The 22028-nt window shown below is 48.4% G+C and overlaps 7 protein-coding genes across 7 annotated transcripts; 4 read left to right on the top strand and 3 right to left on the bottom strand.

The window, feature by feature from the left end:
• Positions 1-541: 541 nt before the first annotated feature.
• COCVIDRAFT_37850 (hypothetical protein) lies at positions 542-1405 on the top strand (the record flags this gene model as incomplete). Its single annotated transcript, XM_014701058.1, has 1 exon — positions 542-1405. One exon carries the CDS (start codon positions 542-544, stop codon positions 1403-1405), a length of 864 nt encoding a protein of 287 aa, XP_014556544.1.
• A 962-nt stretch (positions 1406-2367) lies between these two features.
• On the top strand, positions 2368-3111 carry COCVIDRAFT_63733 (hypothetical protein; the record flags this gene model as incomplete). The annotated part of the gene is made up of 1 exon (XM_014701057.1): positions 2368-3111. A coding segment is annotated over one exon (744 nt), but the record flags the coding sequence as incomplete, so codon positions are not given.
• A 4588-nt stretch (positions 3112-7699) lies between these two features.
• On the bottom strand, positions 7700-9461 carry COCVIDRAFT_99505 (hypothetical protein; the record flags this gene model as incomplete). Its single annotated transcript, XM_014701056.1, has 2 exons — positions 7700-9339; positions 9392-9461. The coding sequence occupies 2 exons, from the start codon at positions 9459-9461 to the stop codon at positions 7700-7702; spliced, it is 1710 nt and encodes a 569-aa protein (XP_014556542.1).
• Positions 9462-9933: 472 nt separating this feature from the next.
• On the top strand, positions 9934-10995 carry COCVIDRAFT_37848 (hypothetical protein; the record flags this gene model as incomplete). Its single annotated transcript, XM_014701055.1, has 6 exons — positions 9934-10027; positions 10108-10287; positions 10336-10376; positions 10429-10577; positions 10626-10759; positions 10820-10995. 6 exons carry the CDS (start codon positions 9934-9936, stop codon positions 10993-10995), a joined length of 774 nt encoding a protein of 257 aa, XP_014556541.1.
• A 3465-nt stretch (positions 10996-14460) lies between these two features.
• On the bottom strand, positions 14461-16405 carry COCVIDRAFT_26698 (hypothetical protein; the record flags this gene model as incomplete). The annotated part of the gene is made up of 3 exons (XM_014701024.1): positions 14461-14727; positions 14786-15523; positions 15575-16405. 3 exons carry the CDS (start codon positions 16403-16405, stop codon positions 14461-14463), a joined length of 1836 nt encoding a protein of 611 aa, XP_014556510.1.
• Positions 16406-16861: 456 nt separating this feature from the next.
• On the bottom strand, positions 16862-17548 carry COCVIDRAFT_16051 (hypothetical protein; the record flags this gene model as incomplete). Its single annotated transcript, XM_014701008.1, has 1 exon — positions 16862-17548. One exon carries the CDS (start codon positions 17546-17548, stop codon positions 16862-16864), a length of 687 nt encoding a protein of 228 aa, XP_014556494.1.
• Positions 17549-19556: 2008 nt separating this feature from the next.
• Positions 19557-21998, top strand: COCVIDRAFT_37845 (hypothetical protein; the record flags this gene model as incomplete). The annotated part of the gene is made up of 8 exons (XM_014701054.1): positions 19557-19661; positions 19715-19883; positions 19935-20035; positions 20088-20556; positions 20606-20688; positions 20738-21105; positions 21159-21445; positions 21502-21998. The coding sequence occupies 8 exons, from the start codon at positions 19557-19559 to the stop codon at positions 21996-21998; spliced, it is 2079 nt and encodes a 692-aa protein (XP_014556540.1).
• Positions 21999-22028: the final 30 nt, after the last annotated feature.

Raw genomic sequence — 22028 nt, 5'->3', positions numbered from 1 at the left:
ATCGCATTTTGGCGCAATGACAGGGGTACTAGTGCAGTGGTACTTTATAGTGCATGTAGGCGAGGGGATGCTTACCAATTACACTTCAGCTTATGACATCACATGCATAGGTAGGTCTAACTAAACATCAGCAGTAAAAGCATAGTATCAATTAAGTGCTATGAGCCGAAAAGATCTGCTCAGCGAACGGTAATTAGGTCTTATTCTCACATGATCATCTTGCCTCAATCGTTCTCTCGTGCCATGTTTTGATCGTATTAGTCCACGATGGAGGAGATCAACGGCAGAAACCCCATCGATCTTTTTTTCCTTAGCATGCAGGATCTATGCAAGCCCAGTCAACATTGACTTACCGAGTCGCTTATATTGTGACCAAATTCATCGGCTATCTATATCCATCTAACATTCTTTTTTTTCTTAATTTTCCAGGTACACCGCCAGAGAGGTTCGTCAACCAACATTGCTCTACCTACTGCCAGTATATCAACATCGTCGCCAACGCCGTTGTTGAAATACAGATATAAATACGAATCTGCTAGAAATGTCAGAACTAACAAACACCCGTGTGCCCACACCCTCCAACCCCTCAAATCTGGCCCCACGCTACGAAATCCGAAAACTGAAGCCGGTCCACCTCCCCTGGGCCACCGCCATCCTCACCCACAGCCACGGCTTCTACTCGAATGTCTGGCAGAAAATCTGGCCTGACCGCGACCTCGGTCGCTGGGTCGTCGAAAACTCCCTCAATTTCGAATACCTAGTCCGCCACCAAATCGACTCCGGCCTCTCCTTCGGCGTCTTCGACACAGAATACGTCTTTAAGACCGACTCCGCCCGCGCCATCGGCGGCGCCCTGCTCTGGGACGTGGACGAACTCGCTACACAGAGTGTAGAAAAAACGCAAGGCCGCGCAGCAGAAGGGAAGCGGTTACTAGAGCAAATGGACTTCCCACTCGTAAGCATAATGCTCAGCTACGACGGCTTCAAGCCGCTTGACCCCGAGAAAATGAAACCTTTACTCGCCAATTGGTCGGAGTTTCCTATCCTCTACGGCGCGCTCGAACAGCGGGATCGGCGGGATCCGGCGTCGTGGAAGCCTACTGCGCCGCGCCAGGTGCTCATGCGCAATGCGACGTCCACGCGGGGCGACTATGAAGGGCGGGGTATTATGGGGGCTGGGGCGCGGTGGCTGCAGCGTGAGGCGGCGCTGATGGGGTTCCGAGGGATTCAGATTGAGGCGATGGCGGATCGGGTGATTCATGTTTGGACGGAGGGTGTGCAGAAGCCGTTTAAGGGGACGGTGGTAAGTGAATTTGAGTGTGAGACGCTAGAGGTTGATGGGGAGAAGCCGTTTGAAGCGGCGAAGCAGAGGGTTATTAAGGCTTGGGTTGACTTGACAGCTTGAGGGAGATGGGAGGGGGATAGTCTTGCTTCCTTGGGATAGCATTGACTTCGAATTGGCTTGTTGCTGCTTCGGTAGATCTAGGTTTCGAGTTTGCTTAATCACTATGTCGGGCTAGATACGGCGGCCCATAGAGTGGAGAACAGAGAATGAAAATCTGTGAATCCAGTTGCTGTTTCGTCGAGCGCCTAAGTTAACGGAATTGAATATGCAATCAAAGGTGCCGTCCTCTTTCCATACGGCGGGAAGGATTCCGGCTAGCATGGCACTTGGTATTCAATACTGCCATTGTCAATGAGTAACGACGGCCTTTTGAATGCTTCTCGGGAATCAAGGACACTTGAAACAGCAATGGGGTAATGCTCAAAATGATACATATCGTCACTGCGAAATCTTAGTTTTTCAGGCCGAACGTCAACTATTATGGATCCGTGTAATGCCATACCCAATACTATGATATAAGGGATCTTCATATTCCGAAAACGATTGTTGTTCGGTTTCAATATAGCAATGAGCTTGGTTACTGTAATATCCCGTCTTGACCCGACGTAAGTGATCCTTCTACTAGTCATCCCTAGTTACATGTAAGTATCCCACTGAAACACTAGCGAGGCTTGCTATCAATCAAACAAACTGCTTGTTTGTTCTTTGAGAATACTCAAATAGTTCGTTTTCTATAATATACGCTTCAGCGTCCCCTATCATGCTGGCCCGGGATCCTGCCATATTCACTTTAGCGTGATGTAATATGCTGTACTAGCTGGAACCAGGACACCAGGCGGTCGCACCATGTACTACTAGGCAGCAGCTGTGTCGTGCACTGCCCCGTCGCCCGAAAAGCAGCATGCTTCACCAATCAACCAAATCTTTACCGTGTTCCTAGCTTACTCGGTCTTTTCAACTCTTCATGTCCTGGCTGTTTTCGTAACCCTGGCCAACCAGAAGCCAAGCAACTTAATCCCACTATGAGGCTTTTGAACACAGAGACTCTTGAACTTAGCCGTCCCTATGTGCCGAGCGAGGTTCCAGACTACGCAATCCTTTCTCACCGGTGGAGCACTGAAGAGGTCACATTTGCAGATATAAGCAGCGCACCCATTCTACACCCTCAAAGCCAGACGCGGACGAAAAAAGGCTTTGCGAAGATACAAGGAGCTTGCAAACTAGCCCTCAAGGATGGATACGCTTGGATCTGGGTTGACAGTTGTTGCATCGACAAATCTAGTTCGGCTGAGTTGCAAGAAGCGATCAATTCCATGTGGAGATACTACGCAGAGTCAAATATCTGCTACGTTTATCTAGCAGATGTTCCCGATGCAAGACTAGGCTGGAGTTCGATATTTGCTATAAGCGAATGGTTTACACGTGGTTGGACGTTGCAAGAGCTGATTGCCCCAATATGTGTCGAGTTCTTTGCGGAGAATTGGGCCGCCATCGGTACGAAATTCGAACGTTACAAAGAGATTGCAGACATTACCTCAATCGACCCAGACGTTCTTCTTCGTGTTCACACTGTTGACTCTTTCAGTGCGGCAGAGAGATTGTCATGGGCCTCGCATCGGAATGTCACTAAAGAAGAGGATGAGGCATATTCGCTCCTGGGTTTATTTGACGTCAACATGCCACTTCTATATGGAGAAGGGCGGGAGAAAGCCTTCTTCAGGCTCCAAGAAGCTATCTACAATGCCACAGCCGACCACTCGATGTTCTTATTTCGCCATAGCCAACATAGATATGACCAACCTCTATTGGCCAGTTCCACCACAAGCTTCTGCAACAAACTGGATTGCTTTCTTTGTTCCTCGCGAGAAAATCGGAATCCACCCTCGAGTTTTCGATACTGCGATATTGTTGCATCTGAGAGGTGGAGCACGCAAGCACATGAACAAATCATGACAACTGTTACCACGTTCCGTAATGAAATATCCACCGTGCTTCCGCTGTTGGTCTATGAAGATGTTTCCAGCAAGCTGGAAATTTTGGATGGAGCGACACCACCAGTCGGTGTAACCCATGTAGCGGTACTCAATCATACTCTAAAAAAGTATCCACAGGGTGCATTTTGTCTCCTGTTGCAACGACAGTCTGGTGTGGATGCATGCCTCCGCTTACAAGCCCTTCCGGCTGTTTTGCCTTATCTTGGGGACCTCGTGTCTCGACTCCAAAAGACAAAACTACTCATTTGTCCAGGACCGGGTGACATAGAAGATGAAGTTCTCATCGAAACCACTTTTTCTTTTCACAGTGATTTGTTCGGTGTAGAAGCATGGGATGCGAAAAGTGGCAACAAACTGTCCGCGCTAACACGAGTTGGAAAAGATCAGGATTTCAAGATACTAACAGGGAAACTTGATGATATCCCGAAATTCCCACTTCAAGTATCGTGTCAAATTTTTGGTTTGCAGGATCCAAAACTGCTGCTCACTATCCGATTAGTTCGAGTGCATGGAATTTGGTCCATCAAAGAGATATTTGACCGAAGCAAACGCAGCAAGAAACGAAAACTGGACAACCTTTTTGTTTCTACTATCCTTACTGATCGGTGTGCAATTCATCCTCTGGATGGAGAAATACTATCGGTGAAACTTCGACCTTTACCTGGCTCCGCTCGTACTCCTAAAGGCTCTCCCATAAAGAACTGCTATCAAATCTCAATAGACTATCAATAGGCAGTTCTGTAGCATTTTGAATACATCCTTGTACCAAAAGTCTATTAAACAGTTTGAGTGTTTTATAAGCTATTTGCCTGAACTTAACCTTGAGCCTTATTCAAGAATAGGAAGCGAACAGACAACTGAATCAAAAGGTTTTAGAACAAGACCTTTTTAATAATGCAACTGCTTTACGATACGTCACTGACAGAAGTTGCACTGCGGATTGACTGCAATATAGTGTATTGACTATCACATTTTGTGTTGCACTGTAATGTCACTATGAGCAATGACACTGACATATTCGCAAATAAGCATATCCCTCAATATGCAAGAGAGTTGTCACAACTATTCTAGCTTGGTATGTTTGGGCAAATAATGCTGATAGTGGTGTATAGTGAAGGTTCGTTCGCGGACCAGATACTGTGCATCAACCAGGAAGACATATCAATGTGATAACCCTCTACGGAATCATAACAACTACAGTTTATAGGTGCTTGGAATGTTATCAACATGAAAGAATTCAGGCATACGATGTTCTCTACAAAGGCATATTATGGGACTATCATTGTTCATAGATAGTATTGAACTTGGAAGATGTCATTCTTTGGCTCTCATTTGGTTCCCTTTTGCCTCACGTTTGCTATATAATTAGAGAATGATTCTGCGGTCTCATGGAGAGTGATAGTCAGATCAACCAACTCAAGGGAGGAAATGAATCAATTGACTGAGGACTAGTGTCCGAGTGAACAGTAACTCAAGTCCCATACAAGATGACTCATCAGATTGAGTCATAACTGGCGGCCGGACCTCGAACAATTGAGGCTCTGCTCAGTATATTAACTTATGAGGTTCGTTAGCAAGTCTAGATTCCCAGTGACTGATTCATTTCCCAAATTAGGGATAAAGCGCGCATACATATGCAGTATGCATAACAAGGTGAGAGGCGTGTGACACAACCTGGCGTAAGAGTACACTTACACAGTTACGCAATAGTCCTAGATTATGAGTCCTTCATTCGCTATTGCCAAACTCACACTGCATTCGACTAACCTTCTCGGATCCGTCAAAAGCAGTACGCTTAGCAAACTTCCCGAGACTTGTGGCGTACATCCCCACCCCGGTACAGAAAGGATAGCCGTTTAAGATATGGAGTATCTCCACACTCTTGTATCTTAGAAGAACGATAGAAAGCACAAAAGTTACTTTCAATGTTTTTGCTACATTGTACTCAGCCGGTCGGTCGAAAGGCAACTACGTAGAGTACTGCCTAAAGTCGCCTAATCTACCTGACACTCCTTCCGTGGTTGGTACACACTTTACCGATCAACTAATCCACATCTTTACAGCTGAACCAGTCTCATGGTCCCACGCATCACTCGAGGCTTCTACGGATAGAATAACGATTTGGCGTTTTACCACGTGGGGTACATCAATGTGGAGACTGCACACCACTCCCGCATGCAGACGCCGTTGTCGTTTCACAGCGACACCGTAACGACAGGGATTACTCCAAGATCGAATGCGAAATATGGTATCGTGACGAGTCCCGGAGTATGCACTGAAAACGGTGCATACATGAAGTTATGCAGGTAGCAGTGGCAAAACGCAATGTAAGCGCAGCAACGTCGCTTTTGAATTGCGCATTTGCGATTGGTATTTGAGACTTCTAGTCATATGGAATATGGGTTTAGCATACACTGACTGTTACTCGTGGCCAATGAATTGATTACTCGGAAAGCCAACCCAATCATACATGTCAATCGATACCAACGGCACGGCATTCCGATACACTCTCAACCTTGTGACCGGGTGGTGCGGAGCTCTTGGGCAGCAAGCTGAGATGCAAGGCTGAGTCGGCAAGACGCAAGATGAGCTGTTCAAACCAATCAAAGGATCGCAGTGGCGCTACGTCATGCAACTTGAAAAGCGAAGACTCGCACTTGCGACATAGGCGCTCGTCTGCGGCCGCCGCTTTTACACAGAAGGCACTTCTACTGGCTCTCTTCGTCCAAAGCTTTAATACACCAATAATTGTTGTAATCATTACTTCTTCCTTCAGCTTTGCGTCACGATATGCCCTTCTGTAGGTATGGTACGGGCTTCTTATTGGCCAGTGAGCGAGGCACTGCAGCTGACACTCCATGTGGGTGTACGCAACGCTAGATAAGCCTGCAAATGCGTTGAAAGAGGGACTCTTGCTCTGATAGTTAGTTATGTGCAAATGTGCACTCAAACGAACGAAATTGTCATGGGACCAACTCGATAAAGTCACGATTAAGGGGGTGATTCCGTGATACTCTCATCGTCTCCTAGGCCAATGGGAGGATTGGATCGTACACACACCTGTAATTCACGTATCACAACCTGCGAGTCACGGCTGCAGGTGAACAGGGGCTCCCCATACCCACACCCGGTTAACCATCTGCTTTTTCCTTCCGCTCCTAGCGTGTCTTCACCGGTGGCCTCAGGCATCACCAAAAGATCTGGAAATGGATAGCATTGCAGCAAACTAGACTCCAATTGTCGTTTTTTCGCCACTGTCAGAGAACCTTAAGTCGACATCATTCCATCATTTATACTTTGAGATTTATCATCGGGCTACAAGGTGAAAGGGAGGAAGTAGAAGACAATCAGTCGGAGGCCATAGAAGTTTCAGGACGTGGCCATGCAGTTGATAAAAAACAAACGTGGACTTGGGATAAGACTAGTCGACTAGTTGCATCCGGCTTGGCTAGATCCCTTAGCCTGATTGAATAGTGGCAAGCCTCTTCATTTTCTTGCGCAGAAGCTGAACAAGACGGTGAATGATAATCCATGATTGACATATAGCACGTCTAGTCCTCTGCAAGCCCGTTGTCCATTTATCCAATCATTTCGATCAATCACTCATCCACAGTGTCATGACTTTGTTCATAGGCCATACTTGACTCGTTCGAAGAAGCTGCGCTGTAGGTGCGTGTGTCAGAAACCAGATAATCGGCTTGGTTAAAGGTTGTGCAAGTGTGAACATGTTGAATAGGAGGAAATCGGTGTCCTTGTTCTGAAACTTATCCCTGCACAGTGTGATACGCAGAGTTACATCAGAGACGGGGTTCAAGGGACATCCCTAGAAGGCGACAGATGCCTCACTTCTGTGCAGGCTGAAACTAAGATAACGCCTCATTCCAAATGGTCAAGATCGAGTATCACAGAAATACCTTTAGACACCGTGCAGTGATGGCACTTGTTGGGAAAGATAGGCTTGTTCCACGATGACCCATGCAGTAGCAGGTAGTAACGTGGTCGAACCAAAACTCTGCACCTGTAGCATGGCCAAGCCGCGTTGTTGGGATCTGGGCAAGGAAAATTGATTCTACTATACAGTATAGAAAACAAATATTGTGAAAACACATCTCTTATGGAAAACTTATGCCCTGTTCTCATGTTAGCCGGCTAACGCTGTCCGATTAAAAGAAAAGCGACCGATAAGAACGCTACGCAAATAAAGAAAGTACAAGCCTATGTGAGGCTACGTGTGCAACGAAAATCCGAAATAGGGGGTGGTTCGAGTCGAAACCTGGATATCTCTGTGTATAGCATCAGAAAACCTTCGATAGCAGACAGGTGATTTTCCTTGGCTCGACTTGAGTATCTCCTGGTGATTCTACCCGCCATTGTGCTGGAGGAATCGATGAGAAAAATGCATCTCTCGTCTGAGATATTCGTCTCCTTGATTGAAACTTTGTGAAATTTGAGGTTCGATCAGAGTCTTGATGGTCCCCCAAGGCGACTTTTCTGAAGATGCGCCTATCGTATGATAAGGTCTCAATGGCCTAGTCCCGTTTTTGCGTGTTTCTTGCGAACTAGCTTTGGAGTCGCGACGATTCTGGAAATCCATTTTGTGAGGAAAACTGTGACACGACTGGCGTGTTCGTAAGATTTGCAACCCAGTCGGTGCCGAGGAGCTACTGAAGCTCCTTTGTAGGCGACTTTTCTCGCTAATGAACGGTCCATATATTTCGAGATCTGTGCCACCGTAGGCTTCGCTATCTTTCCAGTACGGGCATTTCCGATGCGGCGCCTTCTGAGCAATATTTTGCTCCCCTTGAAACTCTGTCGAATCCACCAGCAATCTTTTGGAAGGCATCTCCCTGTGCCTTATTGCGATAAAATCATGAGAGAGAGAGAGAGGACTAGAACCAGTAATGTCTTGCTCTTGAGATTTGCCATGAGTACCCTTCGAATTGTTGCTTTCGAATTGCGCTCCAAAGGCGAAAATACAACTCCAGCCTTCAGGAACATCCTTCAGCGGAGATCCGTGTGTCGGACCGCTAATGGGTTCCTCTTCTTCAGGATAGTTCATCGGTAGATTGGGTTGAAACAAAATATCAACGAACCACGTGTTCAAGCGTTCATTATTTGAAAGTAGACTAAAGTCTGCCGTGTACGAACCGACGTCCTTTTGGATATTGGAGTTCACTTGACGTTGTAACGCTAGTTGTGGAGCCTTCTCCCGTGTAGTCGAATTGGTGATTTGGTTGCTCGGATTGACGATTTCCCAGCTATCCCCAGTTGCGGGAGTTGCTTGCAAGGCACTCTGATCTGCCGGAATTCTCTCAGTTCCAGAAACAGGAGAGCTGTTCGAGTGAACGCTTTTCAACTTTCCGATGAACTCCAACTCTTTCCTCGAGTACTTTAATTCCTTCAGTGTGTATTTTTGTTCCGTGTCATCATATTCTGCCTCCAGTGAACCTAGCTGGTCTCGAAAAGCATCAATCAGCTCAAACGTTTCCGCTATATCTTGGGGCAAGGTGATTGCTTGCTTATGTAGGAAGGTACGCAACTGATCCATCACCAATCCTTCTTGAGTACCTGTTTTCTCACGTGTCTCAGAGATCTTCTGTCTATCCATCTGCATCTGAAATCGAGAACCCATAAGATCCTCTCTTTCTATCACCAGCTCTCCATGTTGTCTTTCGATTTCGGAGAATTCACGTGATGGGATTCCTTCAGTTGAAACGCCAGATTTCCTTACTGGGATCGTATCCAGTATCTGGGGTGAAATAGCAGATTGGGGGGGCGGTGGAGGTGGTGGGAGGTCGGCATAACGACCCATGTCTGAAGGCAGTACAGGAGGGTCGTCTCCTCGTTCATGTGTGCGCATACTGATATGTGGATGGTTATCAGTGGGAGTTTGGATTTCGATCGAGGCAACGTCTTCCTCTTCACTGCTAGTGTCATTCATGGAATCTGTCGCTTTTCCACGAGGACCGATCGAAAGATAAAGGGACCGAAGCCATTTCGCTAGATACTTATTAGTGCTCTTGTTCCACGTGTAATTTCTTTGTTTGCACACCGAGCTTTTTGCGCTTTGGCCGAAAAGCAAACGACACGTTGCCTGGGCGGCTCCGTGATCGCGAAGCCATCTAGAGCGACAAGTCGATGTTAGTAAGGTTTCTTGAACGCTTCCGAGGGATGATATCCTAAGCCCCATAGCAAGGTAGCACCCAACCCATGTCCTTCACTAAGACTGATAGGGTATAGTAGTTTTCACGCTGCCTTTAACACGCCACCACGCTTATCATGCATGCAAGCTGCTGCGGATGCAGGTGTTACCGATCATCACCCGGCCTGATTTCAGCCACCCCTCGGCTTCGACAAGTGCTCCTCACGCATTCCCAGTCTGGAGCGCCAAGGACCATACTGCGTCGGTAACGTCCCTATATTGATCGATGAACTCGGTAACTCATTCGCACATGTGCAATGAGGCTCTGCTGCATTTGATGGCTCCTTTGGCTGTTTCTTTGGACTTAAAAGGGGGGGCTTGCGCGACATGGAATATAAATCGTCACGCAATCAACGAATATCAATTGGTACTACGTACTTTTTTTTTGAAACATGAGTGAACCAGTTTGGGACCATGAACACCAGAGGTATCTGCGGACCCACTGGGACGAACGGCACGGGCGCTACTTTAGAAATCACTTTGTAGGTCTGTGAACCTTCATTCGTTCTACATCTTTGCTTTTATATATTTGCTTTTTTAGGGGCTAACGCTATAACTACATCTAGGAGAGCGCTGGGTATTCTTTGACTGGCTTCCGCCTCACGGTCAACTCACTCGCGCCGATTCGCCGCAGGATGTTCGAGCAGGGCCGGCTTCTACCCCGGCTGTAGAGGGGCCAGAGATCAGAGGCACTTATAACTACAACCAACCCGCACCGAACAGCCATGTGGAATCGTTGGACTCTTGTATAGTGCAACCCCCCTTGCAAATTGAGTAATGCTGATTGTGTGCAGCTTATTATGTCAGGCCCAGCAGTTTCTTTACTGTTGGCAAGGTAAAGTAGCCTACTTATACGTGAAGTGAACTTCCTGCTCATGACGTGCTAGGTCTTCTCGGTCTTGTTCAGTGAAGCCGCTGGCTCGACAGCAACTGCATACAACAACTCCATCTCTATTGTGAAGTATGGAGAGTATGTGCATAGCCAGATCCGACGTTTCATCGTAGTCGGGCCCAGGCATGGATTTTGCTTCGCCGTGTAAGTGACGTGGCCCATTAGTTTTGCGCATTTCTTTGACACGTTTAGCCCCATCTTCACGTACGGTGGCCAGGGTACGAAAAAGCACGGTGTATTGCCCAGTGCGCATGCGATTGCCTACTCTCTTGACTATACGCCTTCACTGCTGGAAGGCGAAAGCTTGCTTGACAAGGACCCTATCTGCAAGTCACCCGAGCACCGATCCTTTCGAGGAAAGATTCTAGCGCTGACGACTGGACCAGGTATCATGATGGCGCAAGGAGTGCCTCCCCTATCTCAAGCATCACGAATTTTCTTCGGAATTCACCACCCTACTCAGCACAACGTCAAGGTCAAAGATATCGGCGACGTCCACCCTGACCACATTCACAGGCTCTTGGGTTATTGGAACACACAAAACTACTCGCCCGGCGACTAAGACACGTAGCACCACCCTCGCGCCACTGCCACTAACGTCCGCATGCGACACGATGCTCCCGTCTGTCGCGTCATACCCGGGAATTGAGGACCTTCTTTCCTTCTTATCCACAATACGTTACCTTTGCAACTTGCACTATGTTGCCATCCGTTCATTATCTGCACACACTATATCAGATTGGATCACAATATCTTAATGTTCTCCGCAACTTAACGGCCGCTCAAATTGTATTTAATGAATATGACGTATCAGATATTCTTGTTAGCCAGGGTATATACCTTATGCACATTGTATATCGTGATATTTGATGCCTGTCAGACTGGATGATACCGAGAGCCATCGGGTGCATCGCTCTGCCCCATAACTGAGTTACAGGGCACTTCAAGAGCGGTCCCATCTGCCTGATAAGTGCGAGGAGGCAGTACGGGGGTATACGACAACCGCAAAGCCACGTGAAACATGTGAGCTTGCTCGAACGCCCTTGTCCTTTGACCCGCTTGCCGTGACGCCAGCCATAGCCGATCGATTCCTTACACATGCCTTTCTTAGCAAGAGCTTTGCTATCTACTCTCCATATGTGAGTGGGTCTGGAAACCACGTGGCTGGGAACCGCGGTCGATCAAGTGGGTTTAGACGACAAGATCCTCCAGGGTGCCTTTCCACCCTTCAAATTACCCCACCTTGCTAGAAGCGCCCACCTTCAAACATGCAAATGGTCACAGAGAAACAAAGACGGTCCCACATGATATCACCAACAGGCTCTGGATACAATCTCACCAATCAAATACGTACCCGGTCCCTGCAATAACATAGTCCGCAGCTGCGTTGCATATCCATTGTATCGGTCAATCGTTCAAACGCGGCCCGACGGCCGGCACATCTCACACGGGAGGCCTAATAGAAGCCTACCTAATGGCACTGCAAAACTGTCATTTGCTCAGGGAAAACGATAGGCGTGTCAGTTGACGCTTCGCTGCACAGCGCCAATGGCGAAGTCGCCTGATACTGTCGTTCTCATTGTTCCGCGGACGTGAATCGACCGTACGCATGTCGCGGTCAGTACACAGTAATGTTCACGTCTGTCTATTGGTGGCCGCAATTATCAACGTTCACAGTCAGCTCCATGCATGTGTGGCAAAGATAGGAACAAAAGCGAATGACCGTTATACATGCTGCTAGCATGGCGCGTATCCCACGTCAACGTTCAGATATTGTGCACCTCTTAATGGCTACAGCTGGTAGACGACGCGCGTTACGCTCACTCACTTACCCTTGAGGCTTGATACGAACGAGGCTGGGGGGAAAAGCACCAACCAACTTTCTCTAAAGCAGCACAACGTATTCCTGGGCACTGAAACATGTCACAGTTTCCTAACTGGGCTTGTTATCCCGGGAGGACCGGCCAGGAGAAATGTCACCATCTGAACGAAATGGTTGGTGGACCACCAGGTAGATGTTACTACAGCGCGGAATGATAAGTCCGGTCTCATTTGAATGGGCCGTCCTTCCTTCTCGTCGTACCATAACAAGTTTATTGACCGGCTCATTTCCACATCCCGTGCCTTAATTGTCGGCAACAATCAAACACCGCGAAAAGGCAAAAAGGCATTTCGGAGCCCGACGAATGCGGTTTCACAGGACAACATCTGATGTGCACATGGCGCAAACGAGAAGTGCGTAGGTGTACTGCACGCGAACGCGGTCACGCTCGAGAAGTCGCGCTGTCGGCGTTGGTTGTCGTATAGGAAACCATCTAATCAATGACCTTTCTTCCTAGCCTCAAAGAATCCACAACTTTGCGTAGGGAGCAGCCAGATAAGGTGCCAGTCCCACGGGAGCTAGGCGCGGTTTACTAAGTGGGGTTGAATGCGGGCCGCCGGGACTCCACTTCTTCGGCTACACAGCATGTGCAACCAGCCTTTGTACACCAGCCTTGTCATTCCGACTTTCTGAATTCACGACACTGCGCAGTTCTCGTGTCCCGAAGATGAGAGCTGAGGGATTTCCGCGGGCTAAGGATTCCATTCGTCTTCAAAGCAACGTAAATTTGTGGCTTGAGCTCGTTCACAGATAAGACACTTGGCGAGGCCTGATTGAGTACTTATCCCAATCCTTCCGTTTAAGGGTGTCAACCACGCGGCTGGAGAATGGTCAATAATAACCGATAGACGCCTCGTAGAACCCGGCATCTTTGTTCAGTGGTTCTATCGGACCGACGAGAGCGTTTGCCTTGTTTTCTGGGTCTACCGGTGCTCCAGTGCTCACTCGCAGCCGAGAGATAGGCCTGCCGATCATGTCGTGTCACCAGCCGCCTTAGGTCAATACCTGACGGGACGGGATGGCATGGGATAGCTACTTGTGGTGGGTTACACGAAGGCGTGTTGGTCAACAACCTGCCTTTCAGTCTTCTCATCTAAGCATTACCCTTTCACTATCATGATATCATCAGCCATAAAGAAGAATTGCTTCTTCATTGAAATTCGGCTTGAGCATAGTAATCTGTTTTTACACGTGATTTCTTCCGGACTTTGCGCATGCTTGAATAGTGGATAGACGTCAAAACTGGAACTTGGAGAGACCATACACGTGATATCTGAATGTCTTTTTACATCTTTCTGGGTATCTATACAAGTCTAGAAAACATATACCTTTAATTCGACTCTATCGGAAAAGTGTCAATTCACACATTTTTTAGGGAACAGAGACAAAACTCGACATCATGTGATGCTTCAAACCCCATTGTGACATATTTCCAAAGAAATAAACACCATGCAATCACAAACTATATATTCTCGAAACCCAAACTCACCGCCCAGCTCATTGCCATCAAGTCAAACACCGCCTTCACATCGCACAAGCTCTTCGTCCATTCCAACCCGACAGAGAACAATCCTACACTTCGATTCGCCCAATCTTTTTTCTCGACAAAGCCTCTAAACACAAAGAAACTCGAAAACATCTTACATCTCCAGAACAACACCTTATCACACCTCTCATACCCATCTTCACTCATAGATCCAATATTACTCGACTCACCCACAACACTGCACTATCTCTCTCGCCTCATATACGAACCGAAATCATTATTCTCGTACTTTCAAAGTCATTTGTTTCCGTTTAGTAACTAAGCACCAGCCACATTTTCTTTTCTTCTACTCCATGCACCATCCTTCCATAACCCTCAGCCTGCCTCGAATCCGGCACCAGTGACTATATGCAACAGAGAAACAGGAAAACAAGATATTACATTGGAAATTCTTGACATGCATCGCAATGTAGGTGAGTATTGCCATTATCACTTCTTCTACTCTAGTAACGCGATGGGTCAGCTACAGCAGACACTCAAAGTGTCCAGCTAAGGCAGGTATGTCATTATATTCAGATATCGACACTACCAAACTGATGCTGTTTTCCCTTCTCTGAATGCTCCACCAGCTCCTCTATAACACCTTGACACAATCACCTCTATTTCTTCCCCTTACCCCGTGCATTGAATGTCTTCAACGGATCTACCTTGCCATTCCGCTTAACCACTTTCCTCCCCCTACCCTTGACAAACCTCTTACGATCAGGTTTCGGAAGATTGAGCCCGACGAACCCGACATCCTCTGGCTTTTTACCACCGGGTAACAGGTAGTCTGGTACGTGCTTGAGATGCGGTTGTATCCTGAGGGGGTGGTTGAGAGTCTGGTCGTGGCGGAGATGGGCGAGGGCTTCAGGGTTTTCTTCGAACTAAGATGAGTGTTAGGGTGGCTCAGCGGAATGGATGAGAAGGAAGGGATGAACTTACGTATCGCGAGAGCTTCTGTGATTTGGCGAGCTCTGAGTGGATTTCTTTGATGCGGGCTTCTCGGATAGCGATTCGCGTGACTGACTTGAGCGCGTCTGCAAAGCGGTATCGGAATGGCTCTAGGCGCTTCATGTCAAAATTGTAGTTTTCTAGCTTTTGGCCTTCTTGCTGGTGCTTCTCGACCTTCTTGAGAACTTCCTCGTCGTTCTCACATCCGGCGAAGCTTGTGGGCTTGTGTTTTCTGTACTTTTCCTTGGGAATGATGAACGAGATGGCGGTTCCGGACTTTCCTGCTCGCGCAGTCCTTCCTATCCGGTGAAAATAAGACTTGTAGTTAACAGGGAAGTCAAAGTTGAGGACACAGGCAACATTCAAGAAGTCAATACCTCGAGAAACGCCTGAGTCTTTGCTGTCGTTATTTCTCTTTGCTTTCTTCTTCTTTGGCTTCGAGTCCTCGTCTTGGACTCCGACCACATCGTTCTCGTCACTGGCGATGAGAATGTTATACACGTTTTTGTTGAATTCCTCCACGATGTGAGTGCGTGACGCAAGCGGAAGTTCTGAATTGAGCACGGCACTCTTAATTCCGAATTGTTCGAGGAAAAGCTTAACGCGATATGATCGGTCGACATCGCCAACGAAGACAATCGTCTTACCCTTGATCAGCTGCAATTTGAACATGGCGTAGATCAAGAGAAACTTCTCGTCTTCGGCAACCTTCAGAACATATTGCTTCACCTGCCATTTGTCAGTATGCATTTTCAAGTCGGATATGCGAATATGACTTACCCTTTTCGAGTCTTTGTCAAGGTCGGCAAGTTTGAGAATGACGGGATCGGTACACAACAGGCTACCGAGAGCCTCAACGTCGGTGGAGAGAGTAGCTGAGAGAACAAACTTTTGGACGCCAACAGGTATCTCACGAGCTATGTTGGTCATATCCTCGGCGAAACCATAGCCGTTTATCAAATCACCTTCGTCCACAACTAGCGTACAAAGGTCGTTGACGGCCAATGTGGAGTTATTGATGTTGGTCCATGCCCTCGCTGGTGTAGCCACAACCACTTCTGGCTTATCGGCGAGCGCTGCCTTCACGACAGCGTCTGACTCCTTGCCCGCAATATTCCGTACCCTAATTTCCTGATTGCAGTGTTGTGCGAGGGATTTGGCGACGGTCGCAATCTGCTGGCACAACTCTCTCGTTGGAGCCAGGATGAGCGACATCTGCTTCCGTTGCAGTGTTTTGTGCAGGATGGGAAGAAGGTAGGCAGCTGTCTTTCCTGTTCCTGTGCCTGATCTAGCCAGAATATCACGGCCCTCTAGCGCCAGCGGTATGGCCTGTGACTGCACTGCCGTGGGAGATGCCCATTTCAAATCGCGGATTGCTCGTAACAAGCGGGGTTCTAGCTGAAGTTCGGCAAAAGATGCGACAGGCGCTGGCTCTGCCGCCTTGGTAGCTTTTGTAGATTTCTTGTTCTTCGGCGTCGCGGTGGTCGTCACGGGTTCGGTCGCGGTCGCTGCAGGTTGCGAAGGTTCGGGTGAAGTGCTGCGCTCAGAGTGTGACTCGTCACCTGACGTTTCTTCTGGCACATCATGCTCGTTCAACTTTCGCTTTGCCATTCTGAAATATGTCACAAGAACCTGCGCTTTGCAATGGCGATGTCGATGTTGTGTCGTCCAAGTTGTGCGCGCAATCTGAAGGGCAACTTCTAACTTTTTTGACGCTAACGCGGGCAATTGGCTTGGCAAGCCCCACCGCGGAGAAGCCATGGCATTGCCCGGCGCCGATAGTACATGTAGACATTTTTCACTTGCACGCAGTCCATTCAAAAACATTACTTGTTATGCCAGACACATAAGTTCATTACATTATAGCATATATGTTGGATCACAAAAATAACACGCATCGTCGTATCCCCACCAGCAAATGATTTGCCCGGCTGGTGGTTCCTTGAATCCGCTCACCAACTAGTCACGTGTTCAACCTACCGATCCAATCAAGCCTTGGTTCGTCTTGCAATAATCATCACAGGTAATCTAGGTCGTCTTGTCAGCAGCTGTCATGCCCAGTCTCAATCAGATACTAACCCTAGGCAAGTTGTTCCGTGCACCATCCTGCGCCGTTCGGTTCAACTTGTTTACATATTCTGTAATCTCTGGAGTGTCCAGATCTTTGAGCGCCTTCAGGATTGCATCAAGGGTTGCCTGATCCGGCCCCTCGTTACTCGTACTCAACAAATCGATACCTGGTGGTGTCTGCGTGAGATTGGTTGCTGTCGAGTAGCTCGCATAGTAAGGCACTCTGTTGGCATCGCATCCCCAAACCAAGATGGCGAATCGACTGGTAGCACCCTTGAGAATCCCAGTTGCTGCAAAGTCTAACACAGCCGGTATATGCGGGTCTGGAGTATCAACGCCATACGTAGTGAAGATGGTGCTATTGCCTGGACGCTGGAACGAAAAGAGGTCGTTCACTAAACCTGTCGGGTCCGAGGGGTCGACTGGGGTTGGGTCGTACTGTATATTACGCATTGCGACATACTGGGGATTTGTGGCGAGAATCATCCACCATGGCTTGAAGTAAAAGCCCACAGGCGGTGGACACCATGGTTTGCCGTGGTCGTGCTGGCTGGCGGTACTCAAAAATGGCGGGATGCGAGCGTGTACACCCTCTGTGCCAATCTTCCGCGGACATCCGTCGGGAACGTAACGAGCGGATGCCAGAAGCGCGAATGCGCTCGTAAGAACTGCACTGGGAATCATTGTGTGGGTTCAAGAGAGTACAGCAGAAAGTGTGGAGTTGTTTGTTTGAATATATGTTTTCAGCTGGACAGTCAATATATACCTGGTTAGGAAAGAGGCTGAGAGTCATGCATACGCTCCTGGGATTACGCATAACAGGCCGCGTATATGGAATTTTGATCGGCTTAGCCGGCTCGTAGTCGTACGAGATTTCAGAATCCGTCTTTCTAGTCCAGCTCCTGCCGTATACTTGCATTCGTCCAAAATTGTATGATGCTTCAGCCATATCCAGTGGAGACACCAAGCGGACAGCCCGGATGCAGTAATAAAGTCTCCGTAAGCGAGGCTCGGAATCGTCTTTGCCGCAGAAATGGAGTAAAGCGGATCGAGCTGCCAGATCTTTCTTCAAGTAGCACAAGTTTCACCTCTTCTGAAACATCTCGTCATTCTATATGCTAGTGTTGGTTATGGACATGGAGGACTGTAGAGCGCGTTGAACGTAAACGACCATACGTAAAACTTTGGCCTGGAGATTTTAAGTATACATGGAGAACAATATGTGTATTATGTCTCTATTTGTAACAAGCTTTGGTCGGTGAGAAACGTAAGAAGCTTACGGAGTCGTGGTCGATCTTGTGAGATGCTGACGGGCCCATGCGCATCTCAACTGAGTAGTATCGCCGAACAGAGTTGTAATGGATGAAAAGACTGACCCTTCAATGATAAAAGATCCATGGCTACTTTCCAATCTGAGCTGGGCAGGTAGACTCTGACTGTGGATTAGAACAATCGGTTATATGTAGCATAACCGGTGCCTGAAAGTAGATTGACACGACCGTTGTGCGTCTCTTTGCTAACACAGCGTACTAACACTTATACATATCATCACAACGACAGATTACGAGGGCTCCACTGTAATTCGGTCATCCTTCCTCCGGGTCGCAAGAGCATTTGGAGAATGACCAGTAACGAAGCCCAAGATTCTTGCTCACTGGCGGGCCGATTGGACAATGCTTGACACAACCTTATGTGCACCTGAGCATCGACAAATGCATAAACGTTGATTCCATGCTGATCTTTACCGTCTCTTAGGTTAATCTTTCTCTGACGAAATTGATCTCCAAATTCGGCCTACAATCTCTCTTTCATTGTACACATCATACGCCAACACAACCTTCCACTGGAATGCATAAAAAAACAACCACACTTCAAGATGCACATGATACACATCTTTGTCAAAGCGATCGAGTAACAATCTGCCAGTACGATGCAGGTCCATGCATGCCGTGGAGAAATGCGGTAGCTAGGGTACACGACCTGCACGGCCGACTTCGGGGCCCACCGTCGGCGCCATGCCATTGGATCCCCAACCCCAGCTTATCTCGCATCCTATGTTTACCTCATCGAAACCTCCAACACCATCTCCATCTCGATGCGCCAAAAGTCTCCACGCCCAGCACCCATATGCATACATATGACGATCCCCACGCGACCGTTTTGCACATGTCAGCCACTAAGCGTTGAGATGAGAAAAAATTCCGGCTCGCAATGGTAGGGCTCAGGCCGCCGCTGGGGTGGGGTCCTGGGTTAGTGACAGTACAGTTACCTGGGCCCGTTCTCTTATCAGCATAAGCGAAACCATCCCGCAAGAAAACCCCAACCAGCTCAGATGCTGAGGGGAAGGTACTCCGCGATAAGGCGATGAGTTGACGAACCAAGCTGCGAAGTTGGGGGTCCCGCCTAGAATGGTTTGCAGCACAAGCACAGCTCTTAGTCTTACCCCAGCTGCTGGATGTCTAATCTTTGGCCAATCATGTCTGCTTATTGAATCTATGAACGTGAGTCTTGTATGTGTGTATCTGGAGATGCTGGAGATAGCACCGTTTGGTACTAATGGATTTTTTCCACGGGTACTTAGTGCCGATGTCGACGTGATGGAAATATAGATGGCCTGGATCGCCCACTGAGGCAGCAAAAACTCAAGAAGCGTCTTGGACCTCAATTCTCATTCTCCACAACATAGCTCGACATGGCTGGTGGTGGTACACCTATTGGGCCCTCAGCTTCCCCTCTGGGACAGGCTTGGGGCTATGGCATCGTCCTTGGTGTCGGTTTCCTCTTTGCACTTGGCATGGTAAACCCTTCCTTCAATGTAATACTTGAGTGGCGTGCGCTGACAGCTTCAAGGTCTTTACTACCTGGGTTCTCAAACGCTACAACAATGAATTGCAAACCTCTGAGATGTTCTCGACTGCCGGACGTACTGTAAAATCTGGTCTCGTAGCTTCTGCGGTTGTATCATCTTGGACATGGGCAGCTACGCTATTGCAAAGTTCTTCTGTCGCATTTCGCTACGGTAAGCGAGGAAGCTGGTTACTCTGGCAAGGCAAGGCTGACGGTTGTACAGGTGTTTCTGGGCCCCTTTGGTATGCTGCCGGAGCTACTGTCCAGATTCTGCTGTTCGCTACTGTTGCCATTGAGCTCAAGAGGCGAGCACCAAACGCTCATGTAAGCGAATGCAATCGATCACGCAAACATACATATACTAAGTATGTGTTAGACATTCCTCGAGGCCGTCCGCGCTCGCTATGGAAAGGCAACCCATTTCGTCTACATTGCCTTTGGCCTTTTCACAAACATTCTCGTAACAGCCATGTTGCTCACTGGTGGATCCGCAGTCATCAGTTCCCTGACTGGAGTGCCTACGGCAGCAGCTTGTTTTCTTCTTCCCCTTGGTGTCGTTATATACACCATGTTTGGCGGAATCAAGGCTACTTTCCTTACCGACTACGTTCACACTGTCATTCTGCTCATCATCCTTCTCATCTTTGCTTTCACGACCTACGCAACTGGTGACAGGCTTGGATCGCCAGGAGCTGTTTACGATCGCCTACAAGAGCTCTCGGCCACAACACCTGTGCCCGGAAATGCTGGTGGAAGCTATCTGACGATGAGGAGCAAGGATGGTGCCATTTTCTTCGTGATTAACATCATTGGAAACTTTGGCACTGTCTTTATGGACAATGGCTGTAGGTTTTTCAGAGTGATATTATGCGTACAGAAGCTTACTTATAGCAGACTACAACAAGGCGATTGCCGCATCTCCAGTCCACGCACTTCCTGGATACATCATCGGCGGACTTTCTTGGTTTGCCATTCCCGTAAGTTTCTTGAAAGGTTTCTTTGTAAACAGTCGTTGACATCTTACAGTGGCTCTGCGCAACTACCATGGGTCTCGCAGCCCTCGCGCTCCAAAGCACAGAGTACTTCCCCACGTACCCTGCAGTTATGGACGAAGCATCCATCAGCGCCGGACTCACCCTTCCATATGCTGCAGTTGCTCTCCTCGGATCTGGCGGTGCCGTTGCAACTCTCCTTATTGTCTTCATGGCCGTTACTTCTGCCTTTTCCGCCCAGCTCATTGCCGTTTCCAGTATCTTGACATACGATGTTTATGGAACTTACATCAACACGAATGCGAGTGGTCGCCGTCTCGTGTACACTTCTCACGTGTGTGTTTGTGCCTTCGGACTCATTATGGCTGGATTCAGCACAGGATTGTGGTATGCAGGTATTAGGTGAGTTACACCCAAGTATATTCTACAGCCTGAAAATCGCTAATATCGAAAAGTATGGGATGGCTTTATGTCTTCATGGGTGTCATAATCTCATCTGCCGTTCTCCCCGCGACTCTTACCCTCATGTGGAAGGGCCAGAACAAATGGGCAGCCACCCTCTCCCCTGTCCTAGGATTGTGCTGCAGTATCACGGCCTGGCTCGTAACTACCTCCAAACTAAATGATGGCGTCATCACCGTAGCCACTTCTGGCGCCAATAACCCCATGTTGGCTGGTAACGTCGTCGCCCTATTATCTCCCGTAATATTCATTCCCATCCTCACTCTGATCTTCGGAGTTGGTAAGTTGCTCTTTTTCCTGCGGATGTCAATACGCTCACTAACTCAACCCCAAAAGACAACTACGACTGGGTCTCAATGAAAAACATCCGTCTAGTCGACGACTCGGACGTGACAGCAGCCGCGCACTTGGATCTCGAAGCCGTACACGGCCGACACGCCGCTTTGTCCCCTGAAGCCGAAGCCGAAGAGCAAAGAAAGCTCTTCCGGGCCTCGAAAATCGCAAAAATCACCACCGCAACGATGACTTTGGTTCTTCTCGTTCTCTGGCCGATGCCGCTCTACGGCACCGGCTACATCTTCAGTAAGGCCTTTTTCTCCGGCTGGGTCGTCGTCGGCATCATCTGGCTCCTGTGCTCTACGATGGCTGTGGGCGTTTACCCGCTGTGGGAAGGTCGCCAGAGTCTCGTACGCAACTTCGGCGGCATGTGGCGCGATGTTACGGGTAAGCCGCGTCGGGCGGGTCCTGTAACGGTGGTTGAAGGGGAGAAGACGGCCGAGTCCGGTGCGCAGACACCCACAAAAGAGGCAGAGGCTAAGTCGTTGGAGCAGTAAGTGTGAGGTGTGGGAATTTGCGTGGTTTTT

The sequence above is a fragment of the Bipolaris victoriae genome (genome assembly GCF_000527765.1).
Source record: "Bipolaris victoriae FI3 unplaced genomic scaffold scaffold_43, whole genome shotgun sequence".
In the NCBI taxonomy this organism is placed as follows: Eukaryota; Fungi; Ascomycota; class Dothideomycetes; order Pleosporales; family Pleosporaceae; genus Bipolaris; species Bipolaris victoriae.
This window is presented reverse-complemented; position numbering and strand designations above follow the sequence as displayed.